The 18,370-nt window shown below is 43.3% G+C and overlaps 1 protein-coding gene across 2 annotated transcripts in view; it reads left to right on the forward strand.

Moving 5' to 3' along the window:
• LRRC8A (leucine rich repeat containing 8 VRAC subunit A) overlaps positions 1-16,447 on the forward strand; it is a 17,251-nt gene extending 804 nt beyond the window's left edge. For both annotated transcript variants that reach the window (XM_019621432.2, XM_010720862.3), the window contains exons 2-4: positions 1,040-1,165; positions 9,407-11,573; positions 14,384-16,447. In XM_019621432.2, coding sequence (XP_019476977.1) covers positions 9,417-11,573; positions 14,384-14,659 — 2,433 coding nt within the window. In that variant the 5' untranslated portion in view covers positions 1,040-1,165; positions 9,407-9,416 and the 3' untranslated portion in view covers positions 14,660-16,447. The remainder of the gene's footprint in view (positions 1-1,039; positions 1,166-9,406; positions 11,574-14,383) is intronic.
• Positions 16,448-18,370: the final 1,923 nt, after the last annotated feature.

Below are 18,370 nucleotides of genomic sequence, written 5' to 3' on the forward strand. Positions count from 1 at the left end.
GGCAGCCCCTTGGCGAGGAGGTGCGATCTGTGCTAGTTCCCGGGGGCAGCTTGAAGCCGGGAGGTTTCCTGAATTAACTTTCTTTCCGTCTCGTTTTCTCGCGATGTCTGTTTTTTCTCCAAAGCCTGGGGTGCGGCAGGTTGGTGGTGGGCAGATAGGGGCGATGCGCTGTCAGTGTGCGGGTGTGTCGTGCCCTGGTTTGGGGCGGTGCTGAGCCCTGAGAGGAGGGCAGGGTGGGGGAGAAGGTCAGCGAGTCCTCTCCTTTAGATTGTTCCTTTGCAGCAGTTTGGCACGGCTCGAGTGGAAAAGCTATGATTGTGAGCAGGTCGCTTCTGAGTCTGCAAGCCCTGGTGCTGGCGTTGGCTGATCCCAACGTGTTCTTGGGTTGAACATCTTAACTAATATGTTTTGTTCTAGTGATGTCTCTTCCTTTTCCAGTGCTTTTTTCCCCCTGCTGCTTGTTGAAAAAATGCTTTCTGAAGTTCTGCAGTCCTCCCTGACTTCGAGGCTTGAGGGATCCCTCAGAGCCAGGGCTTGCTCCCTTGTCTGTTTTCCTGTGCTGATGTGCAGGAAGCAAGGAGAAAAAGCTGTTTTAGTTCTTGGTGGTGGTGCTAAATTGCCACTGCTTTAAAAAGATTCATGTTGGTAGATGTGTTGTGAAGAGTTGGGGGTATTTGCTTGAATGCAAAATGATGAGGGATGTGTGTTTTCAGAGACTCCTGATGCATTTACATCTTTCCTCCAGGAGTTTAATCTATCTTTATTAGTTTGGTTGCAATAGTGGAACTCAGAGTCTCCTTTAAATGGGTTTGCAACACCTGCTTTGTAATAGCTTCTGGAACAAATGTGGGAGATTTGCTGCTTCTTTGAAAATTTACTTAGAGCTTCTAGCATCTTTCTGGCTATCAGCATCTCTTCTTAGTTCCCAATAACCATCTAGTTTGTTCCTGAAATCTTAGACATCCTTTCCCAAACTTTTACATAACTGGTTCCTCTGTGATCTTCGTTCTCTCTGCTGATAATCTCTGCTTGATTTCAGGGAAGCTGTTCCCATGGCGTGTGGGGAATGCAACGCTTCAGCACCTGCTCAGGATCCAGCACGCAGGAACATCATCCACTTCCAGCACAGAGAACTGAAGTGCAGATAGCAGAACCCAACTGCAGGGTAAGGGCTGCAGGCCAGTTTGGGAGTGGTGTGCTAAAGACACAAATGAAATCACGAGAACACTGCTTAAATATAGTTGCAAAATACAAGGCAGTGATAAGACGTTTGATAAAAGAGCAAGGAGGAAAGGTGGTGGATCAGGGAGAGTGGTGATATGCTTATTTAAATCTGTGAGCCCTAAGCTTTAAGGTGGAGAAAAAAAAAAGAGTGAAGTAACAATGTGTTGTCTGATGTAAAACTTAACTGTTGCATTTACCTGTGCATCTAATTCCTGGCCACATAGACCCTGACTACTTTCGTTAAAAAAAAAAGTACTTTAAGGCTGTATGCGCTCTATGTTTATTTTAGTGAATATTCTTCAGTTTCCAGCAGGGTGATGTTAGTATTGCTATGTAAACATAAACATTTTTTTCCGGTTAACTAAGGAGGGCACTGACTTGCTGCCCTTGTGGGTGCACTTAGGCAGTGGTGAAGATTGGTAGTTGGAAACTGTCTCTTTGGGTCTCTGCTAGAATAGTGATGAAAGGAAGTGCAGAGTGCCCTGCTTATCTGCAGGATGAGATACAGCTCAGATGGGTCAAATTGTGAGCAATGGGGAAGTGTAGGTTTGTGTTCTGACAGTTGAAGGATTTGCTTTGTTGTGCTGATCATGCATGGTACTTGGAAGCCATAACTTCATTTATGTAGGTCAAAGGGAATGTGCATAAATAACTCCTTAGGATAAACCAGAAGCCATGTGTTAAAATCTAATGCTTCCATGTTTAAAATGTGGAGTGCCTGAAGCCTTTCAGTGATGACTTCCCAAATGCTTTGAGTTACTACATTCTCATAAATGCTGCAGATGTTCAGAAAGGCAGTTCTTGACTTAATTTTAAAAAGTTGTGGAATTCAAATGTAAGTTATTGTGTTGCCGTGTACAGTCCTAACTACAGGCCTTCATGAATTCTTCCATGTCCTGAAGGAGGATTTTGTTCAGTTGAGTATTTAAAAGGGAAGTGAAAGTCACTGAAGTTAAATTGAGCCTTGCTGGTGTCTAGGAAAGCACAGTGAAGTTGTGTGAGTGGTGGTGGAGTATGGAAGGGAAGGGTTTCTGCATTATATGTGGGGCTTCTTCATGCTGGGATGTCTCACCACTGTTTTGGTAAAGATTAATTACAAACTTACTTTGTTGCAGTGTAGCAAGCCTCCTTCCTGCATGTTTTTCCAAGTAAGTGTTTTCAAAAATAGCCTCGGTTTAGGATGTGTGCTATTGCTGAACTGGCATTTAACAGTCTCTGTTGTTTGAGGACAATATCTTGAATGCTTCCAGGCAGCTTTTTCTCTAAGCTGTTTTGCATGCATTTTTGTATTGCAAATGCAATGCAGTTGATATAGCTGGATTATATATTGCCCTCCTGCTGCTGTTGAACTGCATTTGAAACGAAAAGCTATTCGGTCAGAACCACCCTGCTGGAATAATAGTGCTTTTATCTCCTATACTAGGTTTTGTTAATGTTTGCTGTAAAATTACCAGGCAATATAAAGCTCCTCTGTGCCAAATTTGTGCACTGGACTAGTTAACAGATTCTCCTTTAGAACCGTGGCTTTATTGCCTCTCTTATCAATCAGTGAATGCAATCAGAAAATGTCCTGAGATGGAAGTCATAGTCACTGTTTTGAAGCTCATGGTGCTGAAGACAAGGATGCAGGGTCAGGAATAAGCAGGTGAATATATGTTTATTTCTCTTCTGTCAGACTGAGGCAAAATATTATTGTGCTGATGGCTGAAGTCTTACTTTACTCTTGTTGAAATCCTCTTTCATCTTTGGTTCATCTCTCTGGGTGTTGCCACAGCTGTTTTCAAGTTAATAAATTTGTAGATGTTGTCAGCTTGTTAACAATAAATGGTGATGATCCTTGCTTAAAAGTCTTGGCTTTGAGTTTAGTGTCTTGATTTCTCAATCTCTTGTTAGAAATGTCAGAACTCTGCTCTGCCCACCATTTCAGTTTTAATTGAAGACAATTGTTTACCTCTTTTTGTATCACTTTCCAATGCTGGATTTAAATGCTGAATAGACTTCTGCAGCTGAGAGAGTGCTTGAAGCTGTTCTGCTTGTTCCAAGTTAACACTCTTGTCTGTCTTAATCTTAAGTAGTTAATAACAATTCAACCACTTGCAAGTGTTTTGTAGTGTCCCATTGGAATAAAGCCATCATACTTTTCAAAGACAAGCTCCAATGCCTTGTCCTTGAAGCATCTTTTCTATGGCAGAGGAAATTAATTTTGAATAGCAAACCTGTGACCACACACATTCATAATTTATAAGCTGACACAGACTTTTTCTCTGGTTTGCATCACTGTAGCAAGTCATCTGATAGCATTTGAATTTCCATAGCAATATCACACTGACATGGTCCCTGATTCAAGCATCAGTGATGCTGATAACTTCAGAGTGTTCGCTTCTGTGCAGCTGGGGTAAAACCCTGCAGAAAATGGGCAGGCCAACCCAGGACTCCAGCATAGATTGTTTTGATTGTGCAGATGTTCTGCCCTGTGCTTGTTAGGACAGGCTTGCTGGTGTGATAGTAAACAGGAGCTATTGCACTTTGCTGAGAACTCTTGCTTTTGATAGGGAGAGTCAATTAAGAGGTAGCTGTAAAGATGATAAATGTTCTGTCTGTAGTGTAGGTGATTTTTTTCATGAGCTTCAGTAAAGGTGTTACCTAGTTAATTTGCTTCATCCTCCTGTATCTTGTGGCTTGGGTGGGGCTGAATGTTGCACACAGCTGGTGGTTATATGAAAACCAACATAATTTACTCTGTGTTCAGTTTGTTGGCTGTTCCTACAGGTGAAGAGTATAAGTGCTGGCTGCCACTGTTCCACTATTCCATCTTCCAGTCTGAATAACGTGCAGTCCTGTAAACTTTGTGTTTGTTTCTCTGTCTCAGAAGGCATCTTGCAGACAGACCCAGATGTAAAGATGATTGGTTGTTGATTGGGAGTCTGGCACTTGGTTTCCTTGCTGTTTACTTCTACAGTGAGGAACAAAATCACTCGAGTCTTATTCCATCTGACATCTTGGGCTTTTCCAGTTGATCATGTGGCTGTCCCTGTTCGGAAGGTTTTCTGAAGAGTGACTGAAAGCAGCTCTGTTTTAACCTCCTCCTCTTGCTTTTAATTCTGAGCCTAATAAACAAGGGGGAGGGAACACAAATTACATTCCCACTTCTGACTTGCAAAGCTCTTTACATTTCCTGGTGTTTGAACAAAGAGCTCTGTGTTCTGCCCCTCTGTAGTGTTTCAGGTGGCAGCATGCTGGAAAGGGAAGCTCTGCTGTTTTGAAAGCTTATTGTAACATGTTGCAGCTCGTCAAAACCAGGGCTATAGTCTTAGGAGCATCAAGTCGTTTTTCTTTTCCCTTGCCTACCTCTGATACTGTCAGTGCACAAACACCTCCCTTGTTCTCTGGGCTTCTGAGAGGTAAGAAACACTCAGCAGTGCTTGACTGCTGCTTTGCAGTCTACAATCTTAAAAGCCACTGAGATTTAAGAATGTGTGATACAAACTGAAGGTTTGCAAGTATCCAACATACAATAAATTCTTGTCTAGCTATTTAAATTTGTACTATGAGATTGCCTCCCTTAGATGCTGCATATCCCACTTAAAGGTAAGGATTTCTCTGCTTTCAAGAAGAGGTCTGGAGGTAAGTGATAGAAACTGAGGAAATTCTTGGGCATGTCATGAGATCTTGCATGTAGTCCTGTTTTGCCAGTGGCTCTGTGTGCAACAGAATGGTCAACAGAAGGAAGAAAGGGAAGAGAAGGATGGATAAAGTATTCAGCAGATGATGAGTCAAGCTGACGACATACCCGCCAGTGAAACTAAACAATGATGTTTCTGTTCACTTTGTCTCTAGCTGGGTATGCTGGTCAGCAGGTACAGGCAGGAATTTCAAGCATAGCTCAGACAGGCATCTGTCAGCAATAATTCTGTCTTTGCATGTTTAGATTATTGTTGGTTTTAATTCTTCAAATTCAGAGGATATTTGTGTTCTTGCAGTTGCCTTATTCATCCCTTGATCTTAAATATCACAAGAGTCTTACATCTTGTGAAAAGGATTCATGCTCTCGACTCTGGTCTTTATTGGTTAAGGTACATGATACAGTACAAAGTTTTTGTTAGCTGGATAAGTTTATTCTTGTTTCTGAATGATTTTATTATTTAGATGTGTGCTCAGGATGTCCCTGTTTTTCTAAGTTATTTTTTCCTTCAGGTGTGCCTAATAAAACTTAATATGGGAGGTGAAGCAGGATGGCCATGATGGCCTGACTTGTTTGTTCTAAATGGGCTCTGCCTTCCTTCCTGAGGTTGCCTGATTAGCAGAGTCTGTAGTTGCATGCCAGCATGGGTCTGGGTAAATCTGCAGGCACTGAAGGGATGTGCAGTACCTAAATGTGGATATTACAGAGATTTTAGGGGTGTATTTGTGGGCTGAATTGATAGAGACATTATGGTCTTGCTGTATCGCAGTGAGACTTTAGCACATGGGTCTTTACCTGTACAGGCTCCAACTACTCTACCTGTTCTACACTGGACGTGAATTGCAGCACAGTGCTGCTTTGATGCAACTGAAGCCCTCGAATGTAATGGCACTTCTAAAGTGAGAAGTGAGAGACTGCTCAGAGAGTTACATGGTAAATTGACATGGAATGTGAAAGCTGAAACACCTTTGAGACAATACACACTTGTAAGATTTCTTTTGTGTGCAATTCCTAAAGCTTGCCTAATTAATTATACCTTTGGAAAACTTCCTTACACTTCTGATAAGTGGATAGGGCTTGAACTATGATGTTCCCACCTGTTGGCTCATACAGGTTTAATTCAACCTTTAAACTAAAATTAAGCACTCTTTCAAAATCTCAGTATCAGCGTCTCCCATTTGGTGGAGTTAACTGTGAGCAAATTGCCAGTTTCTGAGCCCCAACTGGAAAGGGGTGCAACTTGAGGCATATCTGAAGGAGCTGAGACTTTTCTTCCCCAAACCTGCTCTACTAAGAGTGCCAGAACGGTGTCTTCCTCCTAAATATCTCTGTTCTGCTGCCTGTGTACTTGATGGGAGAGTCTGGGTTCCAGATGCCCACTTGGTTTCTGTATAGTGGTTGGAACCCTGGTTCCTACAGGAAGAATCCTATCATGTGGGGCAGCACTGGGTAGCAGAGATAAACCCTGAGAATCTGACTTCTTGGGGTTAGTCTGCTGTCATCAACCACAGCAGCAAAACTGCCTGCCTGAATCCAGAAGGGAGTGTTGCAACCAGAATGGCGTTTTAAAACGATTATGAAATGGGGTCTGTAAAATAATGACGCTTGTTTTGCTGCAGGACAGTCATCAGGTCTTTCAGGAACTGGAATGGATTGCACACATGGGAAATCTGGTTGAGGAGGGCGGAAGCTTTTCCCCTTGGTTTCCCAAGGTTTTGGTGGTCAGTTTTCCCTTTTACCACAGATGCTGCAAATAAGATTAGATAAGACCTGGGGGATTCCAGCTTCTGTAAAATGACCCCTTGTTTTACTGCTTTTCATCTGGAACTTGAACAGGGCTTCCACAGCTGCCAGGAGGAGTGGGAACTTGCTGAGAATGTCCTTTTCTTCATGCTGTGACCCTATCATTGTTACTGGAGGGCAGGGGATTTCCTGCTCCATCATGCCAGGGTTTAAATGCTGCTATGGAGCTGAAATAGGCTATCGTGGGACATTCAAACAGATGATTTGTTAGTGTCTTGTAACTGCACAACGTAAAGGCAGATTTCCTATCCCATGTGGCTGGTAAATAGAATTAGCGAGCCTGTTGCCCTAATTTTTTTTTGCTTTCCTTCCTAGCTATCTTGAGATAAAAATCAAACACAAGGTTAGTTTGTTGCAAAAAAGCAATGAGGTATTTCTTAGACTGAGAAAACTGGCAATGCAGCGCTCAGCTCAAGTCTGGAAAATGCCTTAACCGTGAGACTCTGCTTCCTGAGAAGTTCATCTCTATTTCATAACCTTTCTGTGGGCAGCTGTGAAGGACCCAATTCCTGCAAAAGCTTCCCTGCCAGGAGTGAAAAAGCACTGGAGGGAAGAATAAAGGATCTCTGGGGACAAGTGGTATCTAGACAAGAGAAAGAAAAGAGATGAGTGTCTGTTTCCCTCAGTGTAAGGTGGGAGGAGTAGGAAAATGTTTAAGTAGGGAGCAGTTCTTTGATGAGTTCTCACTGCATGCTCCTGAAGGAAAAGAGGAATTAGGATCCTACATAGCACTATGGGAGAGCAGTGAGGGGTCCAGCAGTGTTTGTTACCTCTTACATGTAGTTTGGAAGGAGTGACAACAGAAGCTGGCTGGGAGACTGCCACTGGACATCTGTGGACCCTTAGGGTGGTGTGTTTCTCTCAGAGGGGTCCTGAGCTGTTAGTCTGGTAGAACAGAAGCTGTTCCTGTAAGCATAGATGAATTTGAGAAGCTGGGCCATGACAAGGTTAACTGTTCCAGCAATGGCTGCAGTAACTCTTGGTGTTCTCCTTTTACAAAGCTTTGTGGGCTTTCTCTTGCTTGGACTGGAGAAGCGCAGGACTTCCCTCTGTCTGATTACAGTGGAAGGGATGCAGAGGGTGCTGGGGAGGCTGTGTATCTTTGTTTCTCCTCGTGCTATGGCAGCATGTCAGCTATCCTGCGCTGACTCTCACACTTTCAGTAACTGAACTTGGTTGGGCAGAAGGGCAAATGCTTCTTTAAGAATGGCTGTCATCTTTCAGCCTACCTCTAGCAGCCTTCCCAAATAGCTCTAAGTCAAAGCTGGCATTTTACCATTTATTGTTGTAAGTGACAAACCAGGGAATAGTGTTCTCAATTTAGTGTCTCTAGGGAATGTGGTGCTTCTTAAGTTCATGTTAGGAGGGGCTTCCTTTGCAGTTCTGGGCTGGAAGTTAATTTTAAATACAAACTCATATTCTACAAAAGCAGATGGTGTGGTCACTCTGCTTGGCTTCAGCCAGTGGTATATAAAAAGCTTCTATCAAGCCTGCAGCCGCCCGGGGCTTGTCAGGACTGCCTGTATGAATGCTGCTTTATGGGCGGTGGAGATAGGATTGAATTTTTGTTCTTCCTCTATTACAGTTGAGTTGATGGGAGTCTCAAAATGACAAAGATTTGTGCTTGTCTGGTGTCTGAACATTACTAGCAAGCATGGTGTGATATTACTGCTTTTTCAGTGTCATTAGAGCAAGTTATAATGACTTCATGCACTTCACTTGTGTCATCAGTCAGATACAGGGCATGCTTTGTGAGTTTGCACTTACGGATCTGTCAGGCTTATGGGTTTTCTGTGGCTTTTTCCTTCTGGAACTCTGAAGGACAGAACAAGCTCTGCCATAGGGTCTGTCTTCCCAGAACCTTTTCATTTCCTTTGTGACTCTTAAATCCCAGCTGAGATGAACTCTAGGTGGGAGTGGTTGGTCAGGGAAGTGAATTCTTATATTAAGTATGCTTCCCTTTTCCTATACTTCTGAAGTGAAGAAAACAAAGAGTAGCTGTTACAGGATTTCAGAAGTGAGCCTATCTGTTGGCAAGTACTGTTTCTTTGGGAAGTTGATGCTGAGGAGGAGAGCCAGAACTTCTTCCTGTGGAAGGAAAAGGGATGATATCAAGCAACTTTTTGTTCTTTTCCAGTTTTCTTAATCAAATATGGGTTGTGTCAATGTAGTGGTTCTTGGAAATATAACTAATGCTTATAAATCTTCTTCCTTGCCTCTGCAATTGGAGAGCCACAGAGATGTAGAGTTATTTCTTAGTTCAATGAAAGAGCAACAAACACATGATAACTGCTGCGTGTGGATTTTCTCTAATAATGCTGTCAAATTCCTTTGTCCCTGGAATGATATCCCCAGACAAAGCTAAAAGCTTCCAATTACTCATTTGTCATAGGAGTTAGTCCTGGAAGCCTTTCTTTAGTGTGAATTCTTCCCCTGCAGACTGCTAATGACGAGTACCAGTTCTGATGCTTTCTAACAACTTGCCTGTGAGGGTGAACACCACCCCAATAGCTTTAGAGCCTCAGCTGTAACCAGGTACCTCACTCAGGTAGTCTCACTTGTTTGTATCCAAGTAACTTGAAACTAGGACTTAATTCAGCCTTGCTTTGCCAGCACTTAAAATGTGAGTTTCCCGATACCCTCTAGAAGAGCAGAACAAAAGAGTTTTAGTAATGCCTGCTTCTGTTTTCCTTTCAGGTGGTGAATCATGATTCCAGTTACTGAATTGCGATACTTTGCTGACACTCAGCCAGCATACCGCATCCTGAAGCCATGGTGGGACGTATTCACGGACTACATTTCCATAGTGATGCTGATGATTGCAGTGTTTGGAGGGACACTTCAGGTCACCCAGGACAAAATGATTTGTTTGCCCTGTAAATGGATTACCAAAGACTCTTGCAATGACACTGTCAGAGGTTGGACAGCTGTAGCCCCAGAGCGTATATACTATAACTCTAGTCTTGTTCCCTCTGCTGATACAGGGCCTACAGGGATCCAGTATGATTTGGATCGGCACCAGTATAACTATGTGGATGCGGTGTGTTATGAGAACCGCCTTCACTGGTTTGCCAAGTATTTTCCTTATCTGGTGCTGCTACATACTCTTATCTTCCTGGCTTGTAGCAACTTCTGGTTCAAATTTCCAAGGACCAGCTCCAAGCTGGAGCATTTTGTGTCTATTTTGCTGAAGTGTTTTGACTCTCCATGGACAACCAGGGCATTATCTGAGACAGTGGTGGAAGAGAGCGATACCAAGCCAGCATTTGGGAAAATGAATGGCTCCATGGACAAGAAATCCTCCACGGTCAGTGAGGATGTGGAAGCCACTGTTCCCATGCTGCAGAGAACAAAGTCTCGAATTGAACAAGGAATCGTGGACCGATCTGAGACGGGTGTCTTGGATAAAAAGGAAGGTGAACAGGCCAAAGCACTCTTTGAAAAAGTGAAAAAGTTCCGTACGCATGTGGAAGAGGGAGATATAGTGTATCGCCTCTACATGAGACAGACCATCATCAAAGTAATCAAGTTCATTCTTATCATCTGCTATACTGTTTATTATGTCAACAACATAACATTTGATGTTGACTGTAAGGTGGACATTGAGAGCTTGACTGGCTACAGGATGTATCGCTGTGCTCATCCTTTGGCCACTCTCTTCAAAATATTGGCATCTTTCTACATCAGCTTGGTGGTAGTCTATGGCTTGATCTGCATGTACACGCTCTGGTGGATGCTGAGGCGATCACTCAAAAAATACTCCTTTGAGTCTATCCGTGAGGAAAGCAGTTACAGTGACATTCCTGATGTGAAAAACGACTTTGCTTTTATGCTCCATTTGATTGATCAATATGACCCCCTGTATTCCAAGCGCTTTGCTGTCTTTCTGTCGGAGGTGAGTGAGAACAAGCTGCGGCAGCTGAACCTCAACAATGAGTGGACTTTGGAGAAGCTGCGGCAGAGGATCACAAAGAACTCTCAGGATAAGCTGGAACTGCATCTGTTCATGTTGAGTGGCATTCCTGACACGGTCTTTGACCTCATAGAGCTGGAGGTCTTGAAGCTAGAGCTTATCCCTGATGTCACCATTCCCCCAAGCATTGCTCAGCTCACCAGCCTTAAGGAATTATGGCTTTACCACACTGCTGCCAAAATTGAGGCTCCAGCCCTGGCCTTCTTGAGGGAGAATTTGAAATCTCTCCACATCAAGTTCACAGACATCAAGGAGATTCCTCTTTGGATTTATAGCCTGAAGACACTAGAAGAGCTTCATCTGACAGGGAATCTGAGTGCTGAAAACAACCGGTACATTGTAATAGATGGACTGAGAGAGCTGAAGAGGCTAAAGGTGTTGAGGTTGAAGAGTAACCTCACCAAGCTGCCACAGGTGGTGACAGATGTTGGTGTGCATCTTCAGAAGCTTTCCATTAACAATGAGGGCACCAAGCTCATTGTTCTCAACAGCCTTAAGAAAATGGTCAACCTGACAGAGCTGGAGCTGATCCGTTGTGACTTGGAGCGCATTCCTCACTCCATCTTTAGCCTCCACAATCTGCAGGAGATAGACCTGAAGGACAATAACCTCAAGACCATTGAGGAAATCATCAGCTTCCAGCACTTACATCGTCTCACTTGCCTTAAATTGTGGTACAACCACATTGCCTACATCCCCATGCAAATAGGCAACCTCACCAATTTAGAGCGCCTTTACCTGAATCGTAACAAGATAGAAAAGATTCCTACCCAGCTCTTCTATTGCAGAAAACTTCGGTATTTGGATCTCAGCCACAACAACTTGACTTCCATACCACCAGACATAGGACTTCTTCAGAACCTGCAGAACCTAGCTGTGACAGCCAACAGGGTAAGTGAGCAGGAGCCTGAGTGTTCCTCTGTGAGCACAGTAATTCTGGTGTGTCTATCCGTGGGATTAAATGTGGTACAGTGGTGTGTGAAATATTCCTGGCACTGCTGTTCTATTTAAATTCTGAAGCTTTAGGTTTTTTCTGAGGGCTTTATCTAAGGCAAATAACTCCAGAGGAAGTTCTTTACTTCTGTTGAACAGCTCTTGTTTTGTACCATTCCTTTTCTTACAGGGAAATTGCTTTTAAGTAGCAGTTAGAGACTGTTTCCTAAAGCCTGTCTGACACTTGTTTCTCTGCAGCTGGAAGCTTGTATTCCCTAGATTGACATCAGCTTTGGTCTTAAAATGGAGATCTAAGAAACTACTTTTAATATAGTACTATTCATTGTACTTCAGCTAAGTACATACACAGTGACAGCAGCCATCTAGCATGTGCGTGTGTGCAGCTCACAGTTTTCATGCAATACTACTTATTTCTGGGGAATGCTCTGTAGTTCAGTCTTGTAACATATATTGTGTGTGAGAAGCTTTATGTTACAGACTTAAGAAACATGATTCTTAATCTGTCATATTTAAAATATGTTGTCTTGTTCCACAAAGGTTGCGTTAGAGGAAGTAAAACTGTCTTCTGTAATGTGCTTTCTCTGGAAAGAATGGGTTAAACCAGGTTTGTCAATTGGCCATCAGACTTAGAGGGTAGGAAGTGTGGCACCTTACTGTGCCTCAGTGCAATGGCTGTGGGTTTTCTTGTACAATCCCAGGTGGACTTGGACAGTTAAGACTTAGACTTGGCTTAAGTGCAAGGCAGGTCACAAGGGAGATGACCAAGTGTGCTATGCTGCATGGTTACCCTTGGGTTGGAAGGGGCTTAATTGCTTAAAACAGACTGTCCCATGGGTTTTCCTATGTGTTTTTTACTCTTTTTGGGATTAAGGAAGCCTCATTTACCAGGTGTCAAAGATCAACCCGTGATCACACAGGCTGTGCTGTGCTGGAGGACTTGAGGCTTTCGTTCACTCTCTTTGCTGAAGTTGCATAAGATTCTACCAGAATGTACGAAGCACAGACAGATCTGATCAGTGGCTTCTGGGTGTGTGCACCCTTCTGTATGGGTGGCTTAAGCTCAGAACTTCATGGTATGCACACATTTCATACCAGATTGAAAGCCAGAATATTTTCTCAGGGCGAATGTGGCTGAGAGGGCTGTTTTTTGAGGTTGGTGTTTAAGCAAAATGAAGAAAGTTTTAACTGCTTGTGCTGTTCAGAACCCAGATAATTCTATGCCATTTGTCTTCTGGGAGCCTTGCTACTGCAAATTCCTGAGAGTTGATCTGTGGTGTATCCTCTGCAGTCCTGGGATGGAGCCTCTCTTGGAGGAAAAGGAGTTAGAGACAGATCTGTTCGCTGCAGCACTGTGTGTCACCACCCGTTTTACTGTGTGAAAGTACTGATGCAGCAGGGAAGCTGTGGAGCATCCTCTGCTCCACTGGGTTTGGAAGCAGAAAGTGATGTGAACCCAGTGAAACAGCTAAGCTGCTTATATCCCCTGCAGGTGCCTGGGCAAAGCACTATCACTCTGGGGCTCTGAGCCTGGTTACACAGGGAACAGTGGCAACAAGGAACACAAGGGCTGGTAGGCAGGCATTTCCCAAGGCCAGGAGTTACCTCAAATGTCCTCTCTTAGTTCAGCAGTCTTAGCAAATAGGAGCTGCTGGAGTTGGCTGGTACCAGTGTACCATTTTGGGAAGCAGGCCATATTATAGCATGTTGCTTCCTTCCTAAACCAATATTTGTCCTTTAAATAACAGTTTTATTTTCAGAAGTATGTGAGCAGGGTGTTTGGACTAGATGATCCCAAGTGGTCCCTTTCCAACCTCACCCTTTCTGTGATCATTCGACTGCATGTTGCTGTTCACATAACACTTGACAGCCTCAATAACAGTGGCTAAATTTAGCTGTTTTTAATTGGTTTTGTCCCTGCTTTTGGTTGGACTTAACTTCATTTGGAATTGATTACAGTTCAATTTAGCCGTGTCATGCATAAGTCAAGATTAAAAAAGAGACATGATTGTGTATAAAGGCAACTGATAATCTTTGTGATGAGGCTTTGAACTTAGTGGAGAATATTGAATTGCTGCACTTAATTCCTGGCCTAGTGCTCGTTAAACCTTATCTATATTGTTTTCTTAGAAATCCACTGGAAAAAGTACTGGAGTAATAGAAACGAGACTTGTTAAATTAGTGACTTGAAGGCAATGGTGGAAAAGCTAACAGATGGTGACTTCATTTTTTGTTGTACTGATCGAAAAAAACCCAAACCAACTTTGTAATTTGAAGCCTATCAAGTCCCTGCAACAATACCAAACCCTATAGAAATAATAGAGTGCTCTAAATTCTCAGTGCCTGACAATTGTACTCACCTAGTGTCTGCTCCAGGTAATGGAGTACATAGACATCTACCATATCTTATACATAATGAAAGTGTACAAGAAGGCTTTTAGCTTTCATGTGAGCTGTGAAGAATAACCTTTAAAAAGGTTGATACAGTTAAGATCTCAAAGCTGAGAGGTGCCAAGTAATTGACACCTGCTGGCATGGTGGTGCTCTGAGAGGAGCTGGGGAAGAATGGCCAATGGGAGAGCTGTCTGGGAGGCTTCGTGCTATGTGAGTCCTTACTTCAGGAGCGCTCCTTATGGTAGAGAGCAGGAGCTCACTTAAAGAAGGACAGTGAGATGTGTGACCTTGTTACTGTCTTATGAGAGTGTGTGCTATTAGGTGACTTCATCTGTAATTGATTTTTTTTTCTTTAGATCGAGACTCTTCCGCCAGAGCTGTTCCAGTGCAGGAAGCTGAGAACCTTGAACCTGGGAAACAATGTGCTGCAGTCACTCCCATCCCGTGTTGGAGAGCTGACAAACCTATCACAGATAGAGCTGCGAGGGAACCGCTTGGAGTGCCTGCCAGTGGAGCTGGGAGAGTGTCCTCTGCTGAAACGCAGTGGGCTTGTGGTGGAAGAGGACTTGTTCAACACGCTGCCCTTGGAAGTCAAAGAGCGGCTGTGGAGGGCAGACAAAGAGCAAGCCTGAACCCCTGAAAGAGGGGGAGGAACCACTGACCAACAAGAAGGAAACACAAGGCCATTCCAGTCCCCTTTTTCCCAGATCCTCCCCTTCCTCTTCTCCAATCACTATCGAACTAGCCAAGGAGTCCCTGAACAATGACGACTCTGAGGCTACTTCTTGCCTCGGGTGCAGGATGTGGAAAGCTTGGGATCAGGATGAGGATCAAGACAGGATAGATGGCTCCTGACCAAGGGCCAGTGAGAGTAAGAGATGCTGCTGCTGTTTTGGACAGGAAGCAGAGTGAAGTGGGTGGTGCTGGTGAAAAGAGATGACCTCCTTTGAATGGAGGAGAAAAGGAAATGTGGGGATTGCTGCCTTGCTTCAAATGGGGATTATAGTGTCAGGGAATGAGTGTCCTGCAAGCAGTGATCAAGAGTCTAGGAAACTTCTGTACCTCCTTGTCTGTGACACCTGGTACTATTCCCCTCCAACTCAGCAATTCAGTATGTGAGGCCCCACAGAGTGATAGGGATAGGATACAGAGAGTTGATTATTCTACCTAGATGCTGGCACTGGGATTTTGAGGGGTAAATTTATCTCAGACATCAATTTGGATGCAGGAATGTGTTTTGTTACAAATTGTCTTTTCTCCCTTGTATTTGACACCCTGTCTTCTTCCCCTGGGGAAGGAGTTCTCTCTCCAGAACTCCATTAGAGATTGCACTTTTTAGCAGTTTCAAGTCACTTGTGCTGATGAGTTAATCACATAGCATCCTCTTCTCCTGATGCATTGGAGGCTCTAACCAAAATAATTCCAGGCCTTTAGCCTGTTCTGAAATGGCTAGAATACAAATGATCTGGATAATATAAAAGATCTGGATTAAAAGCAGTTGGTCTGCCTCATCTGTTCTACCAGAAGCACTGAGTTGCTTCATGATCCTGGCTTTTAAAGTTTTCAAGCTGCTTTTAAGTTCCGGTGCTCTGTCACGTATGTAACAAATGCAAATGTAAAACCAGTGTGTCAAGGTATCCCCTGGGGTTGGCAGTGTTTATAGCAAAGAGGAATAACTCAGTTTTCCTCTGCCCCTGCCCATAAAGCTGTTAGATTTGTTGCCAACTTTTTTTTTCTTTTCTTTTTTTTTTTTAAGGAACAAAATCTACAGACCAGCTTGATTGTTTTCTTGTTGTCTTTCATTCTTCAGCAGCTGTCAGTTCCTGTTAACCTCTTAATTAAGAGGCTGATGCTGATTGAACTTGGTGCTGGAAAAGTAACCTGTCCTATTCTTCCCTGTTTCATTCCCCTGTTGTTAAGGAACAGTATGAGAATCCTCTGAGGACTGATCTCTAGATCCTTTGAACAGAGCAATCTTTATTGAAACAAGTCTGACCTGTTTGGTATTGTTTGACAAAACCCTGCATGGGGTAGATAACCTGTGATAGCTGCTGCTACTCATGTCTCAAGGTGGAGTGGTTAAGGTGTGTCTCCAATACACCCTAATTCTGCCCTTTTCCACCAGAAGGAATAGGAGGCTCACGGACTCCAGGTCCTGATTGTAATGCTCCGCATCAAGCCAACAGGTTGTCTCCAAGGTAGAGTGCTGCAAACAGGCATAAAAGGTTTGGAGGCTTCCTGTGTGCACAAAGGGAGGAAGCTGCAGCCATCTCTGAAGCAGTTCCTGACAAACTGCCAGTGAGAGTGCTGGCTTAGCAAACCCTGATGATCCCTTGGATGTTGGTGCAATAGGGCGCTATGGCTTTTCTCATGAGATGTAAGATATGAAGTATACACACTAAACATGCTGAAACCATGAACAATGTTAACTGGGCTCTGGATTTATTGATGTTCAGATGCTTAAATAAAGCTGTATTAAAATCTAGGAAATCTGTTTATAAAACTGCTTTTAAGGAAGATGTAAATTTCTGCCTCCCTTGGTTCACTGTTAAGCTTTAAACAGTCCAGAAGAAGAATATAATTTTCTTTATCTGGAAGGCAGGGCACTGTTTCTAACAGCGTTACTGATCAAATTATGTTAGAGTTGGAGCCACTGCCAAATTGATGGGAAACATTATTCCAAAATGCACTGCATCAGAGCAAGCACTGGTGCTCAGGAGTGTTGGTGCTGATGCATTTTGGATTGGATTCATGCACACAGGCATTTTGAATTGGTGGGACAGGAATTGTAAGGTAGACTTAGTGCTGCTTGGGTAAGGCAGGAATGGCTTTAGGCTTAGCTACAGCAGTACTGTTTTCCAGGCACTTTCTCATGGTGGCTGTAGGGGCTGTTTGGATGGCAAAGGTTTTCTTCCTTACTCTGTGCCAAAAGATTGTGCTGGAGAGCAATGGCAATTGAGTTGAGAGACTTGAAGTCTGTGTTGTATTCAAGGCCACTGGGTAATCTGTTTACAACATATGTGTTTTAGGCTAGACAGGGCTGAAGGGCAATGTACCTCGTAGGATTTTAACCTAGCTTACAGGAACAGTTTTCTCCTGTGTGTCTAGGTCATTGTAGATGAATGCTTTAACTCTTGATTCAAGGTATGATGTCACTTATACAAACTAAGCTTTGTGCAGCTAGGCCAGAAGTTTCTATAAGCAGCTCCTGCTTTTATGCTGTAGTGCTTCTAGAAGCTTGCCCATTTCCTGAGCTCTGCTTTGTATCTCAGTGCCGAATCCATAGGAGAAGTGGATAATAGGCTATTCTGCTAGAAGTGAGCCTCTAACTTCTTATCAAATGACAGCTATACTTCTGCTGCTTGCTGAGTAGAAACTGTCCTATGCCTGAGCTCTACAAGGCAATTTTAAGACAGGCCAGTACTGATCGTGCATGGAAACACTAGCTTTTTGCTCCTTTTTCAATATTCAAAGCTCAGTTTGGCTGTTAGAGCTTGAGATATCTCAAAGCTGTCACTCAGAAAGCTAAGTAGTCTTCTTGTACCAGAAACACAGGTGGCACAAAAATATATTGCCATATATATTCTGGAAGACAGCAATATTTACCTGCTCCTGACATGTGCTTCTTGGTCTTCCATGAAAGAGATAGTGATCTCATAGTATCAGTTTCGTATGATGAAATGGAGGAAGCTTTAAAACTTAAAGGGTAGGGTCTGAAATGTGAGGTCCTGAACACGTTTACAGCTCGGACTTCCTGTAAAGCTCACCTCACAGCAGGGTGATTCACTCAACTTCCCATACCTGCCTGGATTGCCCAGTCTGAGGGACGAGCTTACATCAACAATCCTTCCTCATTTGTAAGTGTTCAGTCAGTGTATATTATAATGTTTCTTTCAATCTCTGTCAAACTGAAGCTTTGCTTTTTCTGACATAAATCTGTATGTTCAGGAAGAAAAGCTCACCTTATGCAGACAATCAGCAGGTCAAGTGTCTTGTTGTCCTGACCTGTCTTTTCAAAGCACTCTAGTTGGTAGCAAAACAGATTTATTAGCTGCTAAATCATAAAATCACAACTTGAATTAAAACAGTTTCCTTAATAGCACTGCTGAGCTGAATGAATCCTTGGACCCCCTGTTGATTTTGAGCATGCTCACCCCATGCTAGGAATGGAGGTTAGTAAAACAGAATTCTACCTTTCACTCTCAACTGCCCCAAAAAGTAGTGAGTTACAATGGATTATCCTGAACCACCTGTAAGGTGGGTGGTACCAAACCTATTGACCGTGTTAAAATTTGTTGTATCTCTGAAACTATGCACTGGAATGTTAGATGAAGTTTTTCTTC

Source organism: Meleagris gallopavo, chromosome 19 (genome assembly GCF_000146605.3).
Source record: "Meleagris gallopavo isolate NT-WF06-2002-E0010 breed Aviagen turkey brand Nicholas breeding stock chromosome 19, Turkey_5.1, whole genome shotgun sequence".
NCBI lineage: Eukaryota > Metazoa > Chordata > Aves > Galliformes > Phasianidae > Meleagris > Meleagris gallopavo.